General features: G+C 36.9%; 1 protein-coding gene across 3 annotated transcripts; it reads left to right on the plus strand.

Annotated features, from left to right (window-relative positions):
- Positions 1-995: 995 nt before the first annotated feature.
- Positions 996-14943, plus strand: LOC136842685 (uncharacterized). Of its 3 annotated transcripts, none has more exons than XM_067110347.1 (5): positions 996-1117; positions 2882-2985; positions 8641-8713; positions 9937-10011; positions 12873-13862. In XM_067110347.1, exon 5 carries the CDS (start codon positions 12878-12880, stop codon positions 13487-13489), a length of 612 nt encoding a protein of 203 aa, XP_066966448.1. In that variant the 5' UTR covers positions 996-1117; positions 2882-2985; positions 8641-8713; positions 9937-10011; positions 12873-12877; the 3' UTR covers positions 13490-13862. The 3 variants fall into 3 exon arrangements, with proteins under 3 accessions (XP_066966448.1, XP_066966447.1, XP_066966446.1); XM_067110345.1 differs by lacking the exon at positions 996-1117 and adding an exon at positions 1727-2266 and having other exon boundaries at positions 12873-14943; XM_067110346.1 differs by lacking the exons at positions 996-1117; positions 9937-10011 and adding an exon at positions 1721-2266.
- Positions 14944-27902: the final 12959 nt, after the last annotated feature.

Below are 27902 nucleotides of genomic sequence, written 5' to 3' on the forward strand. Positions count from 1 at the left end.
AAACGGCAAACTGCGATGTTTGCAACGAGATGCTAATTGTAGATCATCTAACAACTACTTTAATTCCGGGGTGGTTTTCCACCTTGAAGCCTATTTCATTGAAGCCATTCCTTACATTACTTTACAAGTTTCTGCAAATTTCCCGTCAGTTAAGAAAATAGCTCGATATGTGATCATCGAAACAATCTGTTTTTCAATGTGTATATATATATATATATATATATATATATATATATATATATATATATATATATATATATATATATATATATATATAGATGTATATATGTATATATCTATATCTATCTATCTATATATATATATATATCTATATATATATATAATCTATATATATATATATATATATATATGTATATATATATATATATATATATATATATATATATATATATATATATATATATATATATATATATATATATATATATATATATATATATATATATATACAGTATAATCATGAAGCTTCAAATGTCGCTTGTATAGTTCAGTGGGTGGAACGTCGACTGGAGTTGCTGGATAATACTTATCCAGCGACTGTGTCGTGGGTTCGAGACTCGGCAGTGCCAGTCCATTTATTACTTATAAATTCTCCTTCGCTGGGGATATTTCCGAGGTAGCGTGAATTTGATATTAAGCGACATTTGTAGCTTCATGATTGTATATAAATCACGGTGTGATAAAATATATTACTTTACTTTTAAAACCGAATTGTCCACAATAATAATCATCCTTATTATTATATCCACAATAATAATGATCATATTGTATCCTCAAAACAGTAAGTATAGTATAGTCAAACGATAACACCTGTAGAAATGGTCATTGAAAACACGCCCAAAATCTCTCTTCACCTACTTGTAAAGCTCTTCGCCACACCCTGTAAGCCCATATCCCACCCCCCCACCCCCAATGAACGGCCCTCCCCTTGCAGCTTTTGGGGGTATCCAGTTTTCCTCAGACGGGCCCGGCGTTGACCCAGCGATCATCTTTCCCTAATACAGGTCTCGGCTTACTCTCTCCGGCAGTGTCTGCGTCACTCCCCTTTGCAAAGTTACCAAGTTTTCATTTTCGTCAAACAAATAATCACAGCAGCGTAAGTGGTAATGATTGTAACGAGGGATGTCTTTGCCATTTATGAAAATATAGGACTGGTTGATTTGCATCCACTGACTGCTTTGCCAAATAGTCTTCGTGATGATCCCGCCCACGTGGGCTTGATTCCAGCGTAATGAAAATCATACAAAGGTTGTGCATATCAGCAGGAAAACTCCAGACCATCATAGCTGCCGCGCATCTCAGGGGCGAGAGAATCTGAAAAGGGTCAGTGTGCCAAGGCCAGGGAACAGAAAAGCTATTCTGCCATTAATGTCAAACCAACCACGAGTACAAACATTAATGCAAAAGAAGAAGAAAATGAAAAAAGATCGGATTATTGCTGAGCCACCTCGCAAACATTATGAGGTCAATGGCCTGTTGTCAGTTTCGCGTAAAACTCGCATACTGTACTTCTCTTGGTTCCTGCACAATGGGAGTTATTTCCGTCATTAATCGTCATGAAAAGGCTCCTGATAAAATGAAAACCAGCGTACAGAACTGTTATATAATATCTGGGTCATAGGTAAGTGTCTTGCTATCGCTTGGAACGTGTTGCCGGATAAATTGCAGAGAGAATCTGGTTCTTCTATTATTCGAAGAGGGTGTTGGGCGTTCATTGTTACAGGTTGTGCTATGTTGTCGGACGCTGATATGGAATGAATTCGAAATTCAGCCTAACTCCCAGGTGACCTCAGATAAGGAGTTTGAAAGCTGGTATTTCTTTGTACAGCACATAAACTTTGCATAAACTAACTGGAACTATACGCCAAGGAAAAAAATCAGTAAACAGCGAACGAACACACGAAATAGTACTAATTATTGCTGTTACTACAAATGCCTTTATTACATCGACAGCCTGTTCGAAGAGCTCCCATTCTATCCACATCTCCACCCCTCTTCCTCCCCTCCCCGCTCTCCTTCCCCCGATGAACGACGACAAGGCGAGAAGTGGTACCAGATCCCAGACTCGGCCAACAGAGATACGAGAGGAGAGGGCTAGAGCCAGTCCACTAGAGCTACTCATCCATATCTAGTCAACTCCCACCGTTTACCTGCAGGAGCCGAGACGAAGAAGGCGTTGTTGGTGTATATTTTTGTATGAATAAGTGTACCAATCGTCGTATCTCCAGTGCGACGTGTTTTTAAAGTGAGTTGACGATCCAGGACCCTTGCGTGTCGCCGTTGTTGTTTTTCAAATATTTTAAAAGTCGAAAATAGAAAGTTGTTTGAAACTGATAGATCTTGAACGAAAACTATCAATTAATGGTGTGCTGTCTTGTCATTTTTAGTGCAATGAACTAATGCTTTGCCACAGTATGAGGGAGAATATTTAACGAGTGATGAAATTAAATACAGGAAACAGAATAATTCATATGTTGGAAATATTCATTTGTTGGAATACTTTATTCGCGGGGAATTGAGGTACTCAAGTGATTTTAAATGCTCATTCAGTGTATGAATTGGTATAAATATTTTTTTTTAGTTTTTTGAATAAAGCAACATACAAAAGATCATATGTCAAGCGCAGAAAATCATACAGTCTTATAAACAAACGTAGAAATCAATTACTTAAGTACTATCACTTATATTGTTCACAATGTGTAAACATGAACACTTTAAAGCCCAAAAGGTCTTTAACTTGTAAAGCCTTGTGAACTATGTGAAAACTCAACAAAGAGGAGAAACAAATAATTGAATAAAGCAGCAGACGTAGCTATATACATTTTTACGTAGGTAACAGATATCTTGCGTTGTATTTCAGAATAACTGAGTAAGACAGTGAAGCATCCTTTTCAAGGTTTGGTAGAAGTGTCGTGCGAACCATGAGTGCAAACACAGCCGCTGGAAACATTGACGATAAGTAGGGTAAGTCTACATCTTGACGTTCTTGGGGGATTCCGGGTCAAGGAAGAGAGAAATCACTGCCAGTTTGATTTGTTAATCATTAGTAATGATTTCCGTGTTCCGCCGTTCGGTTACAGGTGTAGTCGTTATGAGAGATCTGATTTAGGAATAAAAGGATCAAAGGATCATTGTTGTTGGATTAAGATGGGCCTGAAGAAGCACGGGATCTTAATCATAAAATCTGAAGAGCATAGGCATCAAACCAAGGCTACGTTCTTCACTTTTTTTGATTTATTCATGGCACTTTTACTGATACTTTAAAAACAACAAGAGTCAGTGCTGGCAAACAAAGTCTGATTGATCAGAGAACAACAACTGTGATTGAAAACACTCTGCTTATAAAATAAATGATTTTTATTTTCCGTTCCACGTACGTAAAGAATATTGTGGCTGTCAAACGAATTGGCCTGCTTGCCCATGCTTTCAGCAAGAATCTGTTATTATTATTATTATTATTATTATTATTATTATTATTATTATTATTATTAAAGGCTTTAAACCAGACCAGTGAGTTGAACTTAATTCGCATAAGGCAGACCTATATTAAAATCCCCAGGAACACTGATAATGACGTATCTGCTGGTGGAAGGACTCCAGAGGTCCACACCAGACCTCTTACTCCATTCCTCTCCTTACCACAGTTTCGGGAATATATTGGCAAGGATCCTGCTGGCTTTTGGGTGCCTGAACCCAACTCCAACGCAACTGAATAATGAATCGCGTAAATATCTTACGAGGATTGGTCTCGCTGCCCTTGTCAGTCGGTTTCGCAATGCTGAAATTAGAACAAAAGTCAGGACAGTTGCAGCACCGTATGGTAACTAGGGCCAGATCCTGGCATTGGGCCTAGGATTGCTATTTACTGTCACTGATAACCAAAGGGAGAATTGAGAGAATGAAAAGTGTAAGTATGGGAAAAGGAAGTTTGTTGTTCCCTTCCGGTCTTATGAACACACGGAGGGCGGAAGCTGCCCGCTATATTTTCCTTTTTTGTGTCGTAATTATTTTTTCATTCTGTCTTGCTGTCCTATATAGGTATCATGATTCTGTTCCCGAAAATTATTATTATTATTATTATTATTATTATTATTATTATTATTATTATTATTATTATTATTATTATTATTGAAGAGGAATGATTTCTTCATGTAAAAATACAAAATCTATAAAGAAGGCTTTCAGCCACCTGCTGAGAGGTGAGTAGAGCTCTTGAGATCCCTGTGCTTAGATCTGGATATATTTTGACAAAGAAATCATTTTGAATTTCACTCTTCCTTGTGTTAACATTAGTACTACTAGCAAAAAAAAAAAAAAAAAAACTCCAGTTTTAACCACTAGTCGTAAAACTGAAACGAGCAAGATCTGCGTCGAAAATGTTTTGTGAGGAATGCTTGGACGATTTATTTTTCGAGATGTGATACGGTAGTAAACGAAAGGCTGTTGTCCTTGTCAGCATCACTGAGAATTGCTCTGGCGGAACTAGGCTTTGGTTCTTTCTTCAGGTCTCACTGATGTCTGTCGGTAGTTTCTTCTAACTTTCTGTTAAAGAGGATACTCGAAATATGTTTTTGATGTGGGACTATAATGTATATCCAACTGCGATGAAATTTTTAACCTAAAGTCAACGGACTGTCCATTTCTTTACCTGCTTCACTTTCGTAGGTATAGTATCCTTCCGCGCATGCGCTGGAAGGATGTTCCATTTATGGAAGGCTACGGATTGTATACCAAGGAAAAATACAAATTACTTTAAAAATTTTGTATTTTACCAAATATAGTACCAAACTTGCTGCAAAACCTAGCAACATTTTGCAAAGGGACAAATGATAATGAGGACCAAAAGCCAACACAACGAACAAATTTGAGCAAAATTCTCAATCGTGTATCAGTCAAGTGAGATTACCTTTAAATAAGGTTCTCTGGGCCACGATTCGTTCTCGATACTTATTTACTGAGCGCCTCTCGCCTATTGTGGTGGATAATCACGTCATTCTTATCGTACATCATTGGTATGATTTCGCTATCGTTCACTTTCAAAAGGTGAAGCATTACTTTCTTACTCTAAGTTTTGCCTTGAACTGCATTTAAACTGGTCACTGACCTCTTGATAACTCTCTCAAGATCTTCCCATCAATGATAATGGCTTATTTCTCTTTGATGGGGCGACGCCTATAAAAATATACCTCTTGATCTTGCTTGACTACAAAATGGGAAACCTAAGTTTGAGCTTTCGATTTTTTTTTTTTTTTTTTATCATCCTGATGGAGAGGCGTAACTATTAACAAACGAATTTCTGATGCTTCACTGTGGTTTTAATTTTGCAGAGGGATCGATGTTAGTTTTTGTGGTCCGATGCTTAAAGTAGTAACTCCAACAATTCGTTGTGGGGATGTATTACCGTTCTCACCAGGTCCCCAAGCTCTGCTGCAGCTTCCTAAACATTGTTTTTAGGATGCAGCTGCTACCACTATGAGACTAAAGATACTGAATGAATCGTCAATCTCCTCGAATGATTGAAAAAGCCGACATCATATGAAATTTGTGTGTGGTTCGAAAATTACTGTCACATCGCTGTCTTTGACGTTATCATTGTAAGGGATATTTCAACGTTCACTCCATCGGGTCTCGGTCCTCATTGATATCCATGACCAGTTGCATCAGACCTTCCCTCTGCTACTGCGCTGTCCGCCACTAAATATACTGTTTTCTTTTTTGTAAAATTTTGGCATAGTTAAAAAGACGTTTTATCTGAATCATTTCACCGAAAATCTTCATTTACATTAATTTACAGTGCTTAGTTGTAATTCATCTCTAGAATAACCCATTACACCAGTGCATTATGTTTGTCCATATTTCTCCATAATCATTCACCAAGAATTAGGTTAATACAAAGAAACTCCTCGTCGTTGTAACGTAACTCTGCGCTCAATTTTAGTACTGAAGCATTCAAAAAAATAGAATTGACAAGGCAGCTATTCAGCCACAGTTTGAGCTGCAGCTTAATATTCGACTTGAAAAGTACTAAAAACTGACCAAGATTAACAGTTCTCTGTAAATTTCTTGTTATCTGAGTAAGTCGTCAAATTTCCAAGCCAGGGTTTTTCTAAAAGGATTTTTTCCAAGGTTCACGATCTGAAGATGAAATCGAACTGACCTAGAGTGAAGAATGGACATTAGCTCCCGCAGAATTTTTTTTTAAAGTTCAGTTTATATTTTGTATTCTATCGATATTTATTTGTTTTTTCTTGATTTTTAGTTTTCTGTAAAAGAAAACTATTGAGATGGATTTTTGTCTGTCCGTCCTCCCTCATTGATCTTAAAAACTACTGATGCTAGAGGGCTGCAAATTGGTATGTTGATCATCCACCTTCCAATCATCAAATATACTCAATTGCTGCCCTCTAGCCTCAGTAGTTTTTATTTTATGTAAGGTTAAAGTTAGCCATGATCGTGCGTCTGGCTCCGATATAGGTGCCAACAACACAGGCCACCACCGGACTGTGGCTGAAAGTTTCATGGGCCGCGGCTGAGAGTTTCATGGAACGTGGCTGAGTTTCATACAGCATTATACGCTGTACAGAAAACTCGACTGCACGGAAGAAACATCCGCGCATTTTTTACTTTGTAGATATTTACACTGGATTTTTTCAGTTTTTCTGGTTCTGTTGATTTATTTCAAATGATTACTTTAACCGGTTGAATATTTAAATGTTTGGGTTTTCTCCAAGAGGGCTTCTGTGGTTTTGAAGTTCCAGTGCCCTTGAGAGTTCACAAAGGTCTATAGTAGGGTCAGGCAGATCATTTCTTTCTAGTCAAGTCTGAAAAGGGACCTGGAAACGTCATGAAATTAATTTCTCTTCACAGAAGTCCAAAACAGAGACTGTAGAGGTCAGGCCAGTCAGTTTTCTCCATGGAGGTCTAAAACAGAGACCGAAGCGGTCAGGCTGGGCTGCTTTTCCTAGTGAGTGCTGTAACAGAGGCCATTGACGTCAGACTGGTCAGTTCTTTTTATTGAAGTTTGAAACAAAGGCAGTAGAGATCAGGCTAGCCAGTTTCTTTTAGCGCATCCTGAAACGGAGACTGTAGAGGTCAGGCCGACCATTTGCTTCCAGTGAAGTCTGAAAATAGACCGAAGCGGTCAGGGTGGTTAAGTCCTCCCAGTGAAGTCTGATAAAAGACCGAAGCGGTCAGGATGGCCAAGTCTATGGTCTAAGAAGTCTGAAACGGGCTTTAGCGGTCTGACTGGTCAACAATTCCCTGTGAAATCTGAAGCAAAGAAGGACTGTATAGATGTCAGGACGTTCATTCCATTATAATGAAACCAGGAACAGAGCGTGGCCAGGTGTTCCCAATGAAGTTTACAGCAGGGAGGAAGAGTTTTTCCTCAATTCGTTTTTGCGTCTGTTCTTTCATCTGTCGATTTATCGTTCATTGCTATTTTGATCTGTATCACGCTCATCTTCCCTTTTCACATGTGAGCACTGAATTATTAATATATATATTCTTTAATAATAATAATAATAATAATAATAATAATAATAATAATAATAATAATAATAATAATAATAATGGTGATGATGATGATGTCTGTTCCTCTGGTCCAACATCTCGATCGAAAGTTGTCCGTGTGCATAGAAAACGTATTTTAGAAGGCTTTTCATAAATAGGAGGAATGATTTGCATTCCCCTGTTAATATACCAAGATTACAAGGTACAAAGAAGCGATTTTATATATCATTATCATAACTTGTCTGTGTGACATTTAATAATATGCCAAAGAGAGTGTCGGTTTATGTATATTAATGGTGGTCCTGTCAGGTTGTTTAGAAATATCTTAAACTCTTGTATAGTTCATTCTTCAGTCATATTGTCTAGCACTTAGGCCCGCGTTTTCTTTCTTGAAGAAATTTATCATTTCTTGACTCATTTCAAACTTTCGACAGTCAAGCCCTGTTATAGACATTCTTAAGTCTAATATCTATCCTAGAGAGCTTTAATCAGCTCATTCTGGTTAAACTAAGATACTAACTATCACTTGCTCCAAACTTTCGACAGTCAAGTATATATATATATATATATATATATATATATATATATATATATATATATATATATATATATATATATATATATAAAAGCCGTTCCTTATAACATGAGGGTGGTCCAGAAAAAACAGCAGAATGGTCACTGCTACATTCTTGTTTTTTGTTGCTGAATTGTGAATGATCAGCATGCCCAGAAAACTTCCAAGACACTGCGCACATCATACATCCACACAGAAGCCTCATCTGCCGTACATCATCTACACTTTCACTTCATTTATCCAGTACTTTCCACCCTTCCAACTTACAAATTACACAAAAACACACACAACTCACCAACCTTTCGCTATCCATTCTTTCCTCATGACCAAACCGTATGAAAGCATTTATCACCCTTTCAGCTCCCATTACTTAAAAATATGATATTCAAACAACTTATTTCAGTAGTTTCAACATATTTTACCTTCATTTGCTTTCAACTTCAACATTATATAATACTTTAAAGTCAATAATGTAGCAAAAAATTAATATTATGCCCATTTTGTTACTTATTTTTAATTTTTCTCTATTCCAGACTACAGGTGCTTCAGCGAGAACGATAGCCTTTGACCCACAGCACTTTATCAGCATAAAACACCTATGAAAAGGTGAGATCGAGTTGAACAGATGTAATATTTGGTAAACTGAGTACAGCACCATGGTGGTGTTACATGAGCATGTTTTCCTGCAATTTTTAGCATGTTGCCTTCAAACCTTTCATTAAGTATCCAATATCGGAGGATTATGTGCGTCAAATTATCATAATCTATGGCAAAACTGCGCCAAGTAGCCAATATAGGTGACGGAATTGAGTCAGTTTGCCATTATTGGAGGTAAAACTGTATCAAGTAGCCAAGTTGGTGAAACTGAATCACCCAACGGTGGTGGTCAGACTGCACCAAGTGAGACGAAAGAGCACTGTGTAGTCAATATTGGTGACAAGACCGCACTCCGTACCAAATACTGGCGACGAGTCTGCACCAAACAGCAAGCATTAATGGCAAGTTTGAAGCGTCAGTTCTTGTGTGATATCAGCCTAAAGAACCCACCAACATTAGAGAAAAATTTGCTCACGTGGTGCAAGATTTAGAGGCAAGTTTCTAAAGACTGCAGGGAAACGTGACCGTGGGACGCTGCGTTTTAATTTTAATGGCTTAGATTGAGAACTAGCGAAACAGTTGTTTAATTTTATATAAATTACTAAGAAAAAACCTCATGAGCACAGAGTAAATCAAGAGTGCTGATGACGGATATTTTCAAGTAGCGTTCATAGAATTTTTTTTAATCAGTCAGCGAAGCTTTCATTGAACAAAGCTTTTGTCTTGTATAATTCATAAAATTTCCCGAGAACAGGGCAATTCGAAAACCTTTGTGTACGAAGTAATAAAAGAACCCGAAGATTATTCACAAAATTTACTTTGTCCTATCTGTTCACAAAGTGTTTCGCTCAAACTGCTTCCTTTTTCAAATGAATTGTTAATAGAATCACTTGATAATCATTTCTCATTACGTCATAGGCAATTAAATGGAGAATAATGTAGTGGCTTTATCGTCTAAATATATCAAAATTAATGCAGGATTCTATGGGATATATTTATGTTCAGAAATCTCTCTCTCTCTCTCTCTCTCTCTCTCTCTCTCTCTCTCTCTCTCTCTCTCTCTCTCTCTCTCTCTCTCTCTCTCTCTCTCTCAAGAGAGTTTCACACTCTCAACCTTTCTTAATTCACATATACTACGCAAACACTTCATCTATTCAACTCCCACCTGTTTTTTTTTCTTTCGAATTCAATAAATGATTCACCTCAGTCATTTGCATTTTTGTATGTTGCAGAACTTCATTCATAAACGGGGCTGCAAGTAGACCTACGAGGTGCGAGATGACTTTGAGAAGAGACAAGGAAAAAAGGTAATCAAATTGATCGATATTTTTCCTTTTAACCTTTAGATGAAGTTAAAGAAATATGCAAGAAAAAGTAGAATTTAATGATGACTACCCTATCTCATCTTCACTTATAAAATCATTTTGTTCGTCTCTCTCTCTCTCTCTCTCTCTCTGTTTATCTATCTATCTATCCATATATATATATATATATATATATATATATATATATATATATATATATATATATATATATATATATAAAGATAAAATCCATATGGATGCGGGCCTTTCGACACTAGTCCTTTGCTTAGCAGCTAAGTAAATATATATCGAAAGGCCTATATATATATATATATATATTTATATATATTCATCATTCCATATTTTCGTGATTCAGTTATACATACATTATATATATATATATATATATATATATATTTATACATATATATATATAATATATATTTATACATATATATATATATATACCGTATGTGTGTTTGTATATATATATATATATATATATATATATATATATATATATATATATATATATATATATATATACGCACTCAGATATATGCATACATACCTATACAAAAATACACACTCCTTTTTAGAATAGGAAATTGATAAAGAGAGGGAGAAATCGAGAAGGAAAATGAATCAGTTGCGCATCCTTGTTAAGCCTGTGCCTAATGTGATTTGCATAAGTAGGTTCGCGCAGTGTGGAAGAGGATTCGAAAAGGAGAGAAAGGAGAGAGAGGAGAGATTATATGTTACTAATTCATATTAAACGGTTCAGTCGTTCATTCGGTTGTGCAGAAAAAAAAATCAGTCTCATGTATGGAAGAATTTCGTATTTGGCAGGGAGTTATGACAAGACTATTAGGCCTATTGCAAAATCACTCCAATGAAAACTCAGTCCAATGTTTTGTTGGAGGAGATTACTTCATGCTTTCGTAATGAGATTATGACCTCAACAATACGAAGTGTTGTCATCTGATGTTGAGATAACTACCAGTTTCATTCATGGGAATTCACGAAGAAGAAGGGCCGGTACGTCGACGACTCGGCACGATCCACGTACCACGAAAACCATCAAGTGGAGAAACCAGAGGCTCAATTTAATGGTCCGAAGACCTAACGAAGGAAAAACAGCACAGGAATAGCGAGGATGAATGATTGGCGATACAGGAATGATAAACAGTAAAGTACGGCCATGTTGAATAGAAAATTGTGTTAGGTGCTGAGTAATCATTTTCTCCATCTGGTCAGTGACTCGGAAGACGTCAGTGTCCCATTACCCCCTTTATCAACGTATGAATGATGAAACCACTCGACCTGTACGCGTTGAATTTTCCAACATGATGAATTTCATTACGATAGTGAAAAAATGGAAGACGACTTTTCACTAGACAGTAAGTAAAGCCGGAGAATAATAGCAGATACTGAAAAAAAGATTTGGAAAGATTATGCTATTATCATCCTAACAAAATGAAACACATACCAGTCTGTTTTATTTTTTAGAATCTTGACTCTTCCCAGCCTACCATTGTGCGCTTTCTGTCACCAAAAGAATCACATTACCAACGAAGATTGAGGAACTTCCTGCGTAAATCAGTAACAGGAAGCAGTAGAAAACCCATCCACTTGAAAAAGTGAAAGCCCAAAGCTGGTGAAATGACGTCACGTGCTTCCTTTCCCAGTAGCTGTCACCCTCTTTTCATCTTTTCTCTTTGAACGTGGGAAACTTATAAAAGCTTAGAAAGTTTATTTGTAAACAGGACGCATATTAACCTCCTGCGATGATAATATCTAACAAAACGGTAAAAGAACGCCGTCTGGAATAAAGGTTCTGCCGATGTGACCCAAGAAAAGACAGGTAATACAATTGCTGCCTTACCATATTAAGAGACAAAAAAAAAAAAAAATAGAGACAAACAAGGTAGATAGTGCAAGATTCTGGGGTTACATGCGTAGAATGCGGATGTCTGGTCATGTGCGAGGAATTTTTTGGAAATAGTTAAAGAAAAAAATTAAAAACAAGGAACAAGCCATGTCTTGCCACCTTACGCGAAAATAGAGAGGGTTATTATCTAATTAATTATATTAATGTTAGCAATGGAGTTATTATTCGTAACTGCTGGTGTTAGACACTGGATGAGACATTTACGGATACACGGGGTGTTCTGTTATGTACATAATATATTATTACACTAATTATTTTGGAATGTGTGCACGCGTTCGTAAGAAATACTCCTTAACAGCCCACTAATTTGTCCATTAAACTTCCACAAGAAGATTCCGTTAAATAAAGAAACAAGAAAGCGATGGAGGTAGACAAGACAAAGAATGAAATATGTACACTATTTTCTCTACTGTGTTTCTTTCTTTAACCTGAGAAGAAAGCTGGAAAATTGCGTTCTGAGCTCGCTGAACTAATTTCTTTAAACTGTTGCCAAGTTCTTTAAGTTCATTTCAGATATTTTTACCTGCTTTGCTTTCTCTGAATCGATTATGTATCTTTCATTTTCATTCTTCCTAAATTGCCTTGCTACTCTTCATCCTCCACATCTTTATTGTTTCTTTTTTTCCTCCTCATTGTTGCTTCTTCACGGAGAAAGATCTCACTTTATGTCACGTGGCTGAAGTGAAAGTTGTGAATTTCTTTGTCGTTCCTTTTGGCTTAGGACATTGATCTCGGTCAGTGCACGATAGTTTCTCTCTCCTATTGTCAGGAATAACAATACTTATGTATTTGAAAGTATGTATATGGAGAGAGAGAGAGAGAGAAAGAGAGAGATGTAAAATGTACGTTTAATGCGCGAATTCAACCCAGTCTCATTACACCAATAATCAATCATTTATTTTCCCTCGCGCAGGTGAGATGGATTCTCGCGGCGGCAGGTACGACAGTGACTGCAACAGAGAAAGCAGCAGGAAGAGCAGCAGCAACAGCGGCAGCAGAAGAAACAGCGGAGATCAGGGTCTCTCCGGCCAGGGCGGTAGGGGATCCCCTAGCTACTATTACTACGGCGTAGGACCTGCTGGAGAAGTCACCGAACCCCACCGGGAAGAGGAGGACCTCTACGCCAGGAACAACAACGATTACAGCAAGTACACCGGCGACCATTTGCCCTCGACGTCGGACTACGGCTACTACGGCCCGGAGAATTGCAACGAGGAATACGGCACCGATTACAGGTACAGTCATCATCAACAGCAACAACAACAACACCACTCTGGGAGCGGCAGTTACCCGCAGTGCCAACGGGGTTACGGCGGTTACGGCGACTCGCAATGTTACGGTGACGTCCAGCAAGGCGGCTGCAGAAGCTGCAGTCCGTCTCAGTGCGGCGGCGGTGACCGTTGCGACCTTTACGGGTCCTGCGGTCAGCGCGAGTACCCGCCGTCTCGCGTCCAAGTGACGGCCAAAGTCCTGTTCGGTTCCGTCAGTGCCATATCGAACCTCAAGCAGAAGAAGGGCTCCAAGAAGTGAGCTCTCTTGGCGAGTGCCTGAGTCCGGGCCAGAATTGGCAAGAGACCCTGTGAATTAATTACGTGTCATCGATTTCAACCAGTTCCTTTCCACGCGGACCTTTTTATTTATCAAACTTTGTTTTCTCATAGATTTGCTCCACAAGGATGATGATGCTACTTCTTTTCCCGTAGTGTTTTTCGTTGAGATGCTTTGCAATGCAGATTTCTTTTCATTAAGACTTAATTCCCTAATAGTTATCTTCCACAAAGCCTTGTCTTACAGCCTTTTTTTTTTAAATACAATCTCTCACATTCCATGCTAGTACTTTTCTGTCCATATTCCATACAGATTCTTTGCTACCAGAAATATTCTAATCATAAGTAAATATAGTCTTCATTGCAGTCTGGTCTCATCATTCTCATGAATGGAAAAGGGAAACTCATACTTCCTTTTCCGTTGTACAACTTGACAAGTTTCCTAATGTTATCTATGTAATAGAGAAAAAATACCAAAGGTATCCAACGGCGAAGACAGTCTTTGAGAAGAAAAATGCCATAGTACATAAAATCAGTGACTTTGGTCAGTGATAGAATACTCCTTGTACTTGTCTACTTTCCCGTTTCCTTACGTTCTTCTTCGCTTCATCCGCTTTGGGAATGTAAGCTTTTTACTTGTGTTGAATTGAAATGTGTAATAGTTTGTTTCATTTTTTTTCCACTTCTCCGAATTATGATTATGATTTAATCACTATAATTCGTTTTTAACTAAAAGCAGCTCTAATCAGTCCCAAAATTTTTTTTTTTCGTATGTCTTAATTTCGCTTTCTAATTGATTTAAGGCTTTGGATGTAACTGCCCTCCTTCATCGCAGCTAAAATAGTTGTTACGTGTTAATCCATATCTCGAGGACTGATTTACTTTGCGTAATGTATCGTGTCATCAGTAGCACTCCGGACTTTTTTTCTGGAACCCTTTATCTCGTATGTTACCAGTAATTTCAAAGACTGATTAATGTCTAAGTGGGTTCTAAACCTTTAAGATTCGCCATTGATCGCTGGAGCTTTACAACACTTGATTAATCACTCTGGTTAATCACGTCACTCATTTGTAAAGAATTTTTTCCCTTATTTTATAATATTAAGTTGTTAATCATAAGACCGTTCAGATTAACTGTACTATGGTAATTCTATAGTACTGATTATTCGCATTATTAGTCTGTTGCCCTATTTATTGCCTATTTATTTATTATTTATTATCTGCCAGATTAAGGAACATGTTTCAAAGGAGATTTATGTGCCATCATAGTGTCTTATTTTAAACAAATGTTAGATGGGCACCTATGTGCCCATATTGACTGTATATCTTAGACCACGAGAATGCCTAGCATTGGAGTGGTTTCTCTAGAGTATGAGTTTGTTTTACAAAAACTAAAATGTATTGTACAAATTAATGGAAATAAAAATCTATTTTATGGCCCGGAGTCTTTTTAGTCCTGTCACGATCCATACCTGTATAACCTCTGAAGCAAGTGAATAGAAATGAAATTAATGTATGATAGAATTTTACATTTTAGGGGCATCCGCATTCTCAGCAGCGTCCTTCCTTTTTATTCATTATCCCGTCTTTAAAAAAATAAGAATATTTAATGCCTTTGCTTTAGATATGTAAGTTTTCAATACTCTAGCTCCTTAAGCTAGCCTTCAACGTACGTGAGTTACCTCTGTTGGTCTATATTGTCCTTGTTGTTCATACACCATTCTTCATTGTCCTTGCTTTAAGATTTGGTAAGCTTCAGTTTCCTACCTTAGAATATGTTAATCTTCAATAACCTTACTTTACTCTCGGTGAATATGCCATAGGGAATCAACTTTTGTAAAGGAATGGGACTTAAAAGTGACAAAGGACATGTCATGGTAAAGTGCAGTTCTTACAAGACCGGAGCACGATTATATGACAAAGTCCACGCCATGATAAAGGGCAATGCTGAAAGAACTAATACATGGCTTTAGCGTCCTTTGTTAAACGTCCTGTTTGTTTGTTTGTCTTGCAGTGACTGAAAGAAACTATCGGAACTACCTTTGAGAACATTCTCTCAGTTTATATGGTTTTTTTTGTGTGTGTGAAGTGTTTTGATCTCTTTTATTCTGGGACTTCTTTTCATGAAAATATGTGTAAGTACTTCGTGTATTAGCTGTTACTGCTTTTAGAGATTCTTTAACTTTTATGTGGCTATGATTTTTTACACAGTTTTATGGCATATTATTTCAAAGTATTAATCATATGCGCAGTCGCGATATAGCCGAAGAGAACCACTAGGCATATAAATGAGATTTTTATAGAGGGAGTTCCAAGTCTAAAATGGTTGAAGTATATTTACACTGAACTAAGGACGTTACACTACTTTCATAACCTCTGAATAAAGATGAACTGTGTATATATATATATATATATATATATATATATATATATATATATATATATATATATATATATATATATATATATATATATATATATATATATATAAAGGTAAAATCCACGAAGAAACGGAAACACTGGAGTGCTGCGAGGCCTTTCGACACTTAGACGTCCTTTACTTAGCAGACGTAAAGGACGGGTGTCGAAAGGCCTCGCAGCACTCCAGTGTTTCCGTTTCCTTCGTGGATTTTATCTTTATTTATATATTCATCATGTTCCATATTTTCGTGATTCAGTTATACATTTTACACACACATATATATATATATATATATATATATATATATATATATATATATATATATATATATATATATATATATATATATATATATATATATATATATATATATATATATATATATATATATATATATATATATATATATATATATATATATATATATATATATATATATATATATATATATATATATATATATATATATATATATATATATACTGAGTGTTAAGGCCACTACAGGTGCATGTAAAGCCCTGATTAAATATGAAGTTTATTTATAATGAGTTTAGGACGAGATTATGCACGTATCCATAACCCCTAGTAAAGAGGAAAGGCAATTATACTGAGTTAAGGACACTGCGGTGCAGTGCTTGTATCCATGATCCCTGAGTAAAGAAGAATATATACCGAGTTAGGACACTACAGTGCATGTATCCATAAACCCTAAGTAAAGATAAAGTGTTTACACTATTTAAGGACATTACGGCAGATACATCCAAAGCCAGTGACTATATAAGCATCCAGTGGAGCCTTCAGTTCTGTATATTAACATCAACATTGCAATCAAACCTTTGAAATTATCGTGCTGATTGTGAGTTACAGTAAAATTAAATTACCGCGGATTTTTGGTGTAGTACTTGAATAAAATCATTCCTCTGTGACTTCGAGAAGTTCGTCCTTCACTTTGCGTGTTCGTGCGCCAGTGTCGTGGAGATTAGGTTTCCACCCCGTAGTGGGGTAGTGCCGTCAGTGCACCTCGTGCCGGGCACTGTAGGCATTATTCAAGGTTCTTTGCAGTGTGCCTTCGGCCCCTACCTGCAACGCCTTTCGTTCCTTTTACTGTGCCTCCTTTCATATTCTCTGTCTTCCATCTTACTTTCCACCCTCTCCTAACAACTGATTCATAGTGCAACTGCGAGGTTTTCATCCTGTTACACCTTTTAAACTTTTACTGTCAATTTCCGTTTCAGCGCTGAATGACTTCTGTGGTCCCAGTGCTTGCCCTTTGGCCTAAATTCTATATTCAATTTAACTAGACATCCATGAAAACTTACTCGAAAACTCCTAATAAGAAAAATGCAAATCATTAGGTCGTTGACCCCTTTGGAAATTAACGTTAGAGCAGTGAATATTGTTATGTTGTCACTTTTGGCTATTAGACCAAGTGTTCATGGTATTAACAAAGGCTGCAAGAGAACTAAGCTCCCAAGCTCCGGTTGAATAGGTGTGCTTGGCAGGGACAGAGAAAAGGTAATTAAGAATCGTGATTGTGTGTGTTAGTGCTTTTTCTTTGCACCTGTCACGGCTTGCTCCTGTTAAACGCAAGAATACTACTTTCTCTAGAAAAGCATGATGTCAACGAAGGCTAAATTGAGAACTGAAATAAGTTTAGTAATATGTATACCGTTACTTTGACAAAAAAAAAAAAAAAAATATATATAATATATATATATATATATATATATATATATATATATATATATATATATATATATATATATATATATATATATATATATATATTACATAATGAAAGGCTGAGATTGAAGTTCACATTGAAGCCTTTTATTTTCCTCCGAAACAAAAAACACTTTTTATCCTTTTTCAGTGTAAGGCGAGGACTGAGTTTCTTTCAGAGAGAGAGAGAGAGAGAGAGAGAGAGAGAGAGAGAGAAAGCATTCTTGACCATACAGGAATGTGAAAGTTGCGACCTGACGGTCTATGTGACGACGAGAGAGAAAACAGATATCTTGTGAAAGTGCAATGACTAAATTCATGGGAATAGAGAGTGGTAATTACGCCTTTCAGGGACGTCTGTAATTTAAAGTATTTCAGACATATTTGAGAGAGAGAGAGAGAGAGAGAGAGAGAGAGAGAGAGAGAGAGAGAGAGAGAGAGAGAGAGAGAGAGAGAGTTAGTTAGAACAAATAGGCTGCAAATGAGAATAGAAGGAAAAAGAATGAATCTTTCATGAAATCATAACGAAGAGTTCCCGTTGGATATTTTTCCCATAAACAATGTAGGAAGAAACGTGTATACAAAATATTTTCACATGGTAGCATGTAATGTTAACTTTTAACTTTTGACTGAATTTAATCATAAGTTGACCTGATGAAAAAACTCCACCGGAAAACTAGACAGCAGTTTCCTTCGGGTGGCAGGAAGAGGCTCCCGTCACACCATAAAATCAAGTACGTGATTGTCGTGAAAGTCTGTGTTTTAAACCTCTAGGGGAAAAGTTGATAGTACTTCCACGAATGAGAGTCTGATCTCAAAGTAAAACAGAAGTCATTGATAGCACCTGCAAAATACGCAGCGGTCATTGTTAGAGACACGGAGATTCAAATTGTTGAGGTGGGAGTCATGTTAACGACTGTGTACAGAATGTATGAGGTCAGAAGTTGAAAAGAATATAAAAATTTTGTAAATATATCCGATCAAAAGGACTTAAAGGTGTGAACCTTCTTGTTCCAAACGCAGGTAGTACAGACTTAATCGAGTAAATTGAAATAGTTGTTAACGAAGAGCCTAGTTTTTGAGAGAGAGAGAGAGAGAGAGAGAGAGAGAGAGAGAGAGAGAGAGAGAGAATTTCCCAAGCAATTTTTTGTTCCTACCCTTCTGGTCTTGCGTCTCTCCGTTTCCTTCTATTTAGTTTATCTCCCATTCGTTATTTCAGCAGTAATTTACTACGCTTCTCATTTATGAGATGTTTCCTCTTTGTGAAAGGACATTCTGTTCGGCAGAGAAATCCTCGGCAAATTTTGCCGAATTTTGGCCCGGTAGTTAATATACGACCGTTGTAAAAAGTAATGATGAACTCGTGATGCAGTGGAATTTAATGTTATATAATTATAATCGTTGCAATGGTAATGGTAAATATGGAAATATGTATATAAAGAATATTTGGTATCTATAATAATATGCTTCATAGAGCTACTCAAGGACCTGACCCTAAAGGCATTAATGTTTAGACAAACGTGTTTATTGCCTTGTCCATAAATGTCGAATTACTTTCATCATCGTGGAGATTGCGGCCTTATATGTTGTCTTGATAAATTAGACCGATAGTTATTAAGAGGCAATGAATTTCCACCTTTTTATCTGTAAAATTCAATTTATTTTTACAGATTCGGTTCACTTTCACCATGTGAATTCTAAATCCGTGAATAACTTTGCAATAGCATTCTCGTGACGTTGTAAATTCTTAATCAGTCAGTCACTTTTCTAAATGCTTTTTACTGCAATTCTTGCTACGTCACTGCCATGCATAGAACACCTTACAATGCTTGAATACTTATAATTTTCTAGACAATCAAACACTGCAATGATAGCACTCCACTTCACCTCCATTCCTCTAGAATCACCCTGATCGACCAAGTTATTTTCTTGATTGATAGCGTGCAACGTAGATTGCATGCTCACCATATTAATTTTGAGTGTTTTTCACAGGGAAAAGCAGACTGAAAAAATATTCAGGCGGGAAAAATGGGAAATAAGAAAATGATAGAGAAAATTCACCCATAAGGAGCAATAACTTACAATTAGAACCTTCAAAGGTTGATAATATTCAGACACAAAAGACAATAATAAAAGCAGGGCTTATGAAAGCAAATAAAAAAATGGACACAAAACGATAATGCCAGCCAAGAGACGCGTGGGGCTCGTCAAACTGCATCTGAAGAGGATTAGAAATGCGGAGAAAGAGCGAGAAAAATAAGTAACTGATGCGGAGTGTTTCCTGGGAGCAAGAAAGTCTGAAGAATCATGACTTGGGTCACGTTGGTGGGTCCTGAGGATGATGGTAATGGGTGAACTCTCTCTCTCTCTCTCTCTCTCTCTCTCTCTCTCTCTCTCTCTCTCTCTCTCTCTCTCTCGAATTAGGCCAGAGGTCAACAGACAACGTTAGTCATTCAGCTAAAGCAATTTTTTTCATGAGATGCATTGAATATGAAATCCACTTCGACAGGTAAATTCAGATTAAAGATCACCAGACAACATGAGTCATTAATCTAAGTTTTTTTTTTTATGAATGGCATCGTGACACAAAATATAGGTCAGGGGTCAACAGACGACGTGGGGAAGTGAAGAAAGTTCTTACAGGTTAGATTACGTGAAAGGTCAACATGCATTCTGCAACACTTAAGGAAAAACTTTTTTTTCGTCATTAAATGTCTTTGGGGGGAAAATATGCCAAACGCTAACGGAAAATTCGTTATGCAAGTCAACACATATCTGAGTGAAACGCTTCTTGGAAGGTCAAATTAGGCTAAAGGTTAACAACACTGACCATTCAGATAAATTTATTCCATAAAATGTTATTCTTACTCAAGAAACATAGTCTTTAAATAAGTATATTTTGACGAGTCAAATTAGGCTTGTGGTCATTAATTAATGAGTCGTTCAGTTAAAGAACCTCTTATGAAGTACGTATTAGCAGGACAATCAGGGTAAGGATCATCATCGCGAATCATTTTAGATAGACATCTTTTTAGAAAACTAGCCATGAAAACTGAAATTAGGTTAAAGGTTAACAAGCAATGCATATTTTTAAGTTATGCGCTATCATGACAGGTCATAATTTCGGTCGTCAAAGGAATGCAGTATTTTGATAAAATGCGTCTTTGACGAGTCAAATCAGGTCAAAGTTCAACAGACAATGTGCTACTGCCGGGTCTTTGAACGAAACTTTCAGATGCTCGCGTGACTGATCAATTTGTTGAACGACTGAACTCGGGCCTTGAATTTACTTGCAGACACCAAAGACGAACAAGATGAAATTGACGTTCAACTCTGTTTTTCATATGTAAACGGTCACAGGAAACTGTGAGCTTCTTGAGATGACCTGATAAAATTTAAAGAAAAGTTACACTCACATAATTGACTCCCAGAGCTGCACTATGAGATAAAAGGTTTCCTCTCGAAGAACACCGGGAAAACTTCACGGAAAAAATTATTAATCAAAATCTGGCTGTGCGTGCACGTACGAGTGATATATCTTCCGCTCCATTTGTTTTTTCAACTTTGACACACTTGGTGCAATGAAATGGATTCGGGAGTCTGGGTGAAACTCAAGAAGAAAGAAGAAGGAGAAGACGAAGAGGAAGAAGAAGAAGAAGAAGAAGAAGAAGAAGAAGAAGAAGAAGACACGTAACGGGTCAGGGAAGTTGTAGGTGGGAGGCTGAGGAAAGGGTGACTGTGGTCGAGGGTTTGGTTGGGTGCCGGGTGGTGGGGGTGGGGGCGGAGAGACAGAGATCTTCAAAGGTGTGGGAGGATTGACCCTCATGGGATTTGAAGGATGAACTCACTGCAACCGGGGCCACTGAACGCGGGGGAGGAAGAAGCAACTTCTGCATCGTTATCGTTTTATAATATAATAACAATAAATAAATAATAATAATAATAATAATAATAATAATAATAATAATAATAATAATAATAATGATTTTTCATCATACACCTGTTCCGCCTTGGAAGGGTTGGTGTCAGTAGGTGTTGGTCTTCTAGATCTTGGCAGGTTTTTTTTTTAGGGTGTGGTTGTTCGCCCCATGACCTTTATTTAACTACTGTTATTTTTAGTACCCATTCACAACTGTGTTAAACCGTTGGATGCAGGCCAGGATCAAACCAAGGACCTTGCAAAAGCGAGGCCAATGATCTACCACCTAGCTACTCTGCATGTTTTCTGGCTCTTTCCTTCTCTCATTGTTTTTTCCCCTGTTTCTATATATTTTACTCTTTCATTCCAGAATTCTTGTTGTTGCAGATAAAGTTGGCAAGTTCTTGTTTCCAGAGTGACCGGTAGATTTCTCATCCCAGTGCATTTCATGTTCATCTCTATTCATACAGAATCCAACGAGGAAATTTAAGGGTATTTCAAAGGTCACACAAATGCATACATCTAGGCCACAAACTCTGATGCTCGTAAGCTTGTCAGTAGTCTGTGTCCAATGCAGAGCTTTGAAACTCCGATGGAAATTGTCAAGATTTAATCAGTCACCACCTGATTTACAGGGCAGGACGAATTACGCCTCTCTCTTTCAAGTGGCGCAGTAATTATCGGTGGACCTGAAAATTCAGCAATGAGGTTTATTTCAAATACTTTTTTTAGTTTCAACCCTGTGATTATAAGAACGTGAATGACTAACAGCATCATAAAATTAATTTCAGTTCCAAATGACTGACTAAAATTTCAGTACTGCTTTATCACGTTACACTTTATGAATAACGTCATGTTTCCCTTGTCAGGTTAATAGGCATAAGTGACCACGGTCTGATACCTCAGGGTAGACTGAGGTATCAAAAATGGTGAGAATCAGTGTTCTGAAGGACATGATTCAGCGGAGTAATCCATCTTACCGGAACGACTGTCGAAGATCGGGTCCACCCAATATTAGACTGGGAATGGGTTCATATTCTCGGCCGATTTTCTGACAGATTATCGTCTCAAGAAGCACGCGAGCGCTCTCAGAAATGATAATTCTCTGGCAGTCTTTGAGACTAATGTTGAATCCTTTTGGAAATTCCAAGAGTGAAGTAAAGCGAACGTTATGTGTGAAGGTATGTTTATTTGCCTTATCCTTACTTGTTTACCTTATAGCTCTTAAGATTTCTTAGGTATTCATTATTATTCAGGAAGGAACAGGGTAACAACGTTATGTGAAATTTTCAAATCACGACTACATATTTACCTTCTCTTGGTTAACTTGCAAGTGAAATAGAATGAAAAAGCGAACTTACCAAGCGCATATTTAATGCAGATAGATAATATTCTATTTTTTGAACATAAGAAGAGTAAATACACTGAAATGCAGTAAATTTATTCATACAAATGCTATTCCTATTTCATCATCACATTAAAATGACATAAAGCTCGGTTCTCAAGTAATAACGAATCCGCATATTAACAGAAAGCACGATATGTGATTCAAGGAACACGGAGGAATGCAGAGAATTCGACCTCTGGAAGTGAATGGTAAGAATGACTGAACAAACTAGTAAAATTCCGATTCGTGACTTCACTGAATGCCTGTGGGATAGCACAGGATGACGTCAGAACCGCGTGCGATGCCAACTGACATCAACAGCTAAAATCAATTGTATAAATTCCAGTTTTTTTTACATTTAACGTAATTAAAAAAAATGTGCGATTTTGAAAACATTAGATAAATCTTGGTGGTACTTTGGCTTGTTATCTACGCGTCACCTACTCCGAGGTGCTAGTACTAAACACCGTATGATAAATGTAAAGTAGACGGCTGCACGAAGATATCGTTTATCAATATAATTTGTCGACCACAATACAGAAATGGGTGTATATAATAGGTTGATCTCCGAGTGGCTAGTACTAAACACGGCGTCCCAAGGAGCATCCGCCATATTTAGTACTAGCACCTCAGAGTAGGTGACGCGCAGATAACAAGCCAAAGTAGCGCCTAAATCTTAGCTTTTTTGAAAACATTGTCAGCTGAAAACCCTCTCGTAAGTGCCATCATATTCCTAACCATCGCCAGTTGAAGTAACCAGCGCTTTGCCTACTTCATTTCATACGGATCCCAAATTTAAGTGAGAAAATCGTCACCATTGCAACATGTTTAAGAGACTTGATTCTCTGGTTATAACTAAACCTAAGAATTTAGGAAAAACTTCTGCAATAAAACAACTACAGTAGTAGTGAGCATTTACTGTTACTACTGTTAATACAGAACGACCCATTCAGCAATTTGTCTACCGTGCAAGATGCATGCTAAATGATTAAACGGTGTTTTCAAGAATTCTGCATATTAGCATTTCCTAAATGTGAACTAGTCGCACTCTGAAAATCTTTAGTATATAATGTCGTGGAAGAACTGCGCAATATCCGACTTGCAGATTCCAGTGAACTATATTTTCGGTGACGAAACCACCTTTCAAACAAAGTTCGTGTTCAGAAGACGGCCTCAGAGAAGGCAGTGGACCTTAAGTCCTGTAAATGGAAGTACTGTACCGTTTCTAGTGCGTGCTGGTAATAGATTGTAATACTCCCGACGAACTCGCAAAGTGTGAATTCTACTTGTTCTTAATTATGGGAGATTCAGGGCGCGGTAAGTGTTGCCATAAGGAGATACTACAGAGTATCCTACTTCTGTTGTGTCGATAATATCGTAGTTATTACTCATATGTATGTCATTATCCATGGTCTTGCTTTCGAATGATTGAGTTTTTACATTTATTAGTCACCCGATTCGTTTATATTTGTCGAATAACAGACTTCAATGAGTTCAGGATGAATAATGTTTTTTTTTTTTTTTTTAATTTAACATGGTGATTGTCTTTAAGAAGGCTTCAAGGCGGTATTTCATGTATATGATTTCATTTAACTTAGGCAGCAGTCAAACTTTTGCAAGGGTCGTAGCTAGCCTATGCCAGTATGGTGGTTGTCGTTATCGGGTGTAATAAGCAGTTCTTTTCAAGCTTTGATTCTTTGTCTGTCATCATTTGTTCATTACTGTAATATGGTATATTTATTGTCGTCAGTTTTTTTTTTTTTTTTTTTGAGCAAATTTGAGTACATGAACAGGAACTTCCATTTTTCTGTTTTAAAATGACATGTTTCGAATGTCGTTTGAAAACCTTGGTAGATATTTTTTCACAGTGAATATTATCTTATTTATTTCTCGATTTTTGCTGCACTACATTTAGGTTATAAAAGCAAAAATAATTTGTGGGGGCACTAGCCTAACCTAACCTTCCAAACCTGAGCCTAATGTAACCCGTGATATCCAGTAAGTGTCGTATTCCTAAAATATCATAGTGAAAAAACAAAAGTTAATATATCGAATATTAACGATATTTTTATGGAAGGAATTATTTACATTTGATTTAATGACTGGGTTTTGATAATATACTCTGAAATAAATGTTACACATTTGGTCTAGATTCTGTGCGCATAAATTTAATTTTCGAAAACTAAAGCTTCGCATGTTTTGGAATGTAGGTTGCATATAATCGTTAATATCAGTATGAGAACTAATTGGGCTACTGCGGTGAGTGATTATAATAACACTGATATTTGTAGTAACGATAATGAGGGCAATATGATTTCACAGCGTGTAACAGTCAGTCAAATTAAGGAAAAACTAGTATAAATACACATGCCGGTACGAAGCTCTGATTAAAAAGATGTCTCCTAGAATCTTGCAACAAACTTAAGCAGTCAGGTACAAACGAAAATAGGTTATAACGAAGCCTGAAGACCAGCACAGTTGAAAACTACCCAGACGTAACTCTTGTCAGCACAGCCAGCTCAGGCTACATTTACCTTGCTCAGGACACGTTACGCCGACTGGTTGTTACAACCAGGAACGAAGGGACTCAAAAAAGGAATGTGCAGACCGTTATATTCCCCGAAACACTGGGCAGGAAAAGGGGCAAGCTTGAAAGTATTTAGGTCGGAAGCGATAGCGGTTAGAATCAACAGCGGTCACATGGGAAAACCCACAGAATAGGTAGCCGGGCAAAGACTAGGAGATGAAACAAGCGAAGGGTGGTTTTCCATTCAGTTCATTGAAGAAAAGCTGCTGTTTAATTTCTAACGTTTATTACACTTGACTCTTCTAAGCTAGTTTCGCAAAACATAGCATCATCAGCTGAATGGCAGTAATCACTGGAGATTTTTTATCGAAAGCCAAGTGGAAAAATTTATAAGACCATCTGTTTGTTGATAAAGATGTCAAGAAATAGGATTTATTTTTCTGATTCCCAACGCTAAAGAAAGATACAGTACCTCCAGCCTTGAATCAAACGATAGTTGAGTATTTCCTTTTATTTTCGCATCTTGGGTCGGATCCATCAGCTTTTATCCCGATTTTTGGTACAGTGCTTACTTCATTTGACTCGGAAAGGATCACGGAATACTTTCCTCTCGAGAACTTCTTGATTGTATGATCCTGCTTTCTTTTTTGACATCTTAGTACGCACCAGAATATGGAATTTTCTACCATGTGCTGTACTTCCTAAATCACTTACTGCCACATTTATAAGAGTTCAGAAGGGAACACGCATCATAAAATTCTTTTTATTCACTGGCTGCATTTGACAAATTATGTCCTTCTTGACCTCTTCATAAAAAATGAAGAAAAATGACACCAGTCTCGATGCTAAAAGGGAAGATTTTTTTGTTTGGGGCTGCATTTCAGTGAACGGCAATAGCTTTGAGTCTATGGTAACATTGAATGTGGTAACGGTATCGTGGTTTTCATAAATAAAAGAATAGTGTCTGCTTGTATCCATATTTGTTTTCTTGCAATTATTGTAAGTTTGACGATGGTTGTACGTTCTTTCAAAGACAAAATAAATCGTGATGACATTAATAATGCATTAAATTAATGCTTAGTTACTTATAGTCAAGTTAATCCATTTATTCCGATGAAGCGGTGAACAATCTATATCTGAGGAACGATCATTTTGTTCTGGTACGACATAAATGATTTCACCTCAGTGTCATATGTTATCAGTCACTAGATGAAATGGTGAATTTCGGTTAGAAAAGATTATTTGGTCTTGCATCTTGCAATTCTGGCATTACAGTTCACGCGAATCTTAGTAAAATATATTGAAGCATCATGTAGCACAGATGAGGAGGAAGAGTAATAAAAAGCGTTTACTGTACAAGAACATATATTTATTCATTTTTTTATCCATTGTACAGTATATGTGATTGATTGAGTAAAAGATGAACCCGAAATAAGACAGAATAGTCATGCAAGGTTTATTTTATACTTTTGATGACAAAAGTTCAAGTAGCTGGTACTTGCACATGTAATGAAAATATCTACGAAAATATGGTAAATAAGAATATCCTAATGTAATATAACTCGTTGGGAGACTGGGTTCCGTTCTCAGCTAGCATTCTGCTGGCCGCGAGTTCGAATCTCCGACCGACCAATGAAGAATAAGAGGAATTCATTTCTGGTGATAGGAATTCATTTCTCGCTATAACGTGGTTCGGATTCCACAATAAGCTGTAGGTCCCGTTGCCAGGTAACCAATTGGTTCTTAGCCCCGTAAAATAAATCTAATCCTTCGGGCCAGCCCTAGGAGAGCTGCTAATCACCTCAGTGGTCTGGTTAAACTAAGATATACTGAACTTGAGATTTTTGTGATGTGCATTAAGACTGGAATGAATCCTCGTATCGCAATATGATTATTTATTTGCCGTGTTACCGATTTTGCAGTCTTTTCTAACAAACGGGCAATCAAGGTAAAAACCACTTAGGGTTTATCCACACTTTTTTAGCGTAGTATGGATAATCATGACGATAGTAATGATACTTTAGCAATAAGAAACAAGCTTAATTAAACAAAATTAGTTAAAAAGTAATAGTAAATATTAGGCAATGAATGAGAGGAATAATAAAATTTAAAAAAATTTAGTTTGCACATGCAATGATTTTAGTGCGGTAAATAATGACACTGATTAATCGGGAATTACTTAAGTTGTCAATATTATAATGAATATAATGAATGAATCGTAGTTTGTGAAAAAGCAGTATTATCAGTGAGAACACAAACATGTGTAAATACTTTATAAGAGTTTTTAACGTAATCAGCGAAACCAATCATATCAACATGAAAATATGAAATGGAAATGACTGGCATTTAAACATGCTATATTGAAAAATTAACTCCTTTGTTCGAAATATAGAAAATAGAACTACAAGAGGCCTTTTCC

Source organism: Macrobrachium rosenbergii, chromosome 10 (genome assembly GCF_040412425.1).
Source record: "Macrobrachium rosenbergii isolate ZJJX-2024 chromosome 10, ASM4041242v1, whole genome shotgun sequence".
Taxonomy (NCBI): domain Eukaryota; kingdom Metazoa; phylum Arthropoda; class Malacostraca; order Decapoda; family Palaemonidae; genus Macrobrachium; species Macrobrachium rosenbergii.

Excerpts from the sequence above, each read along its gene's own strand:
- LOC136842685 (XM_067110347.1), top strand. The coding sequence starts at position 12,878 with ATGGATTCTCGCGGCGGCAGGTACGACAGTGACTGCAACAGAGAAAGC.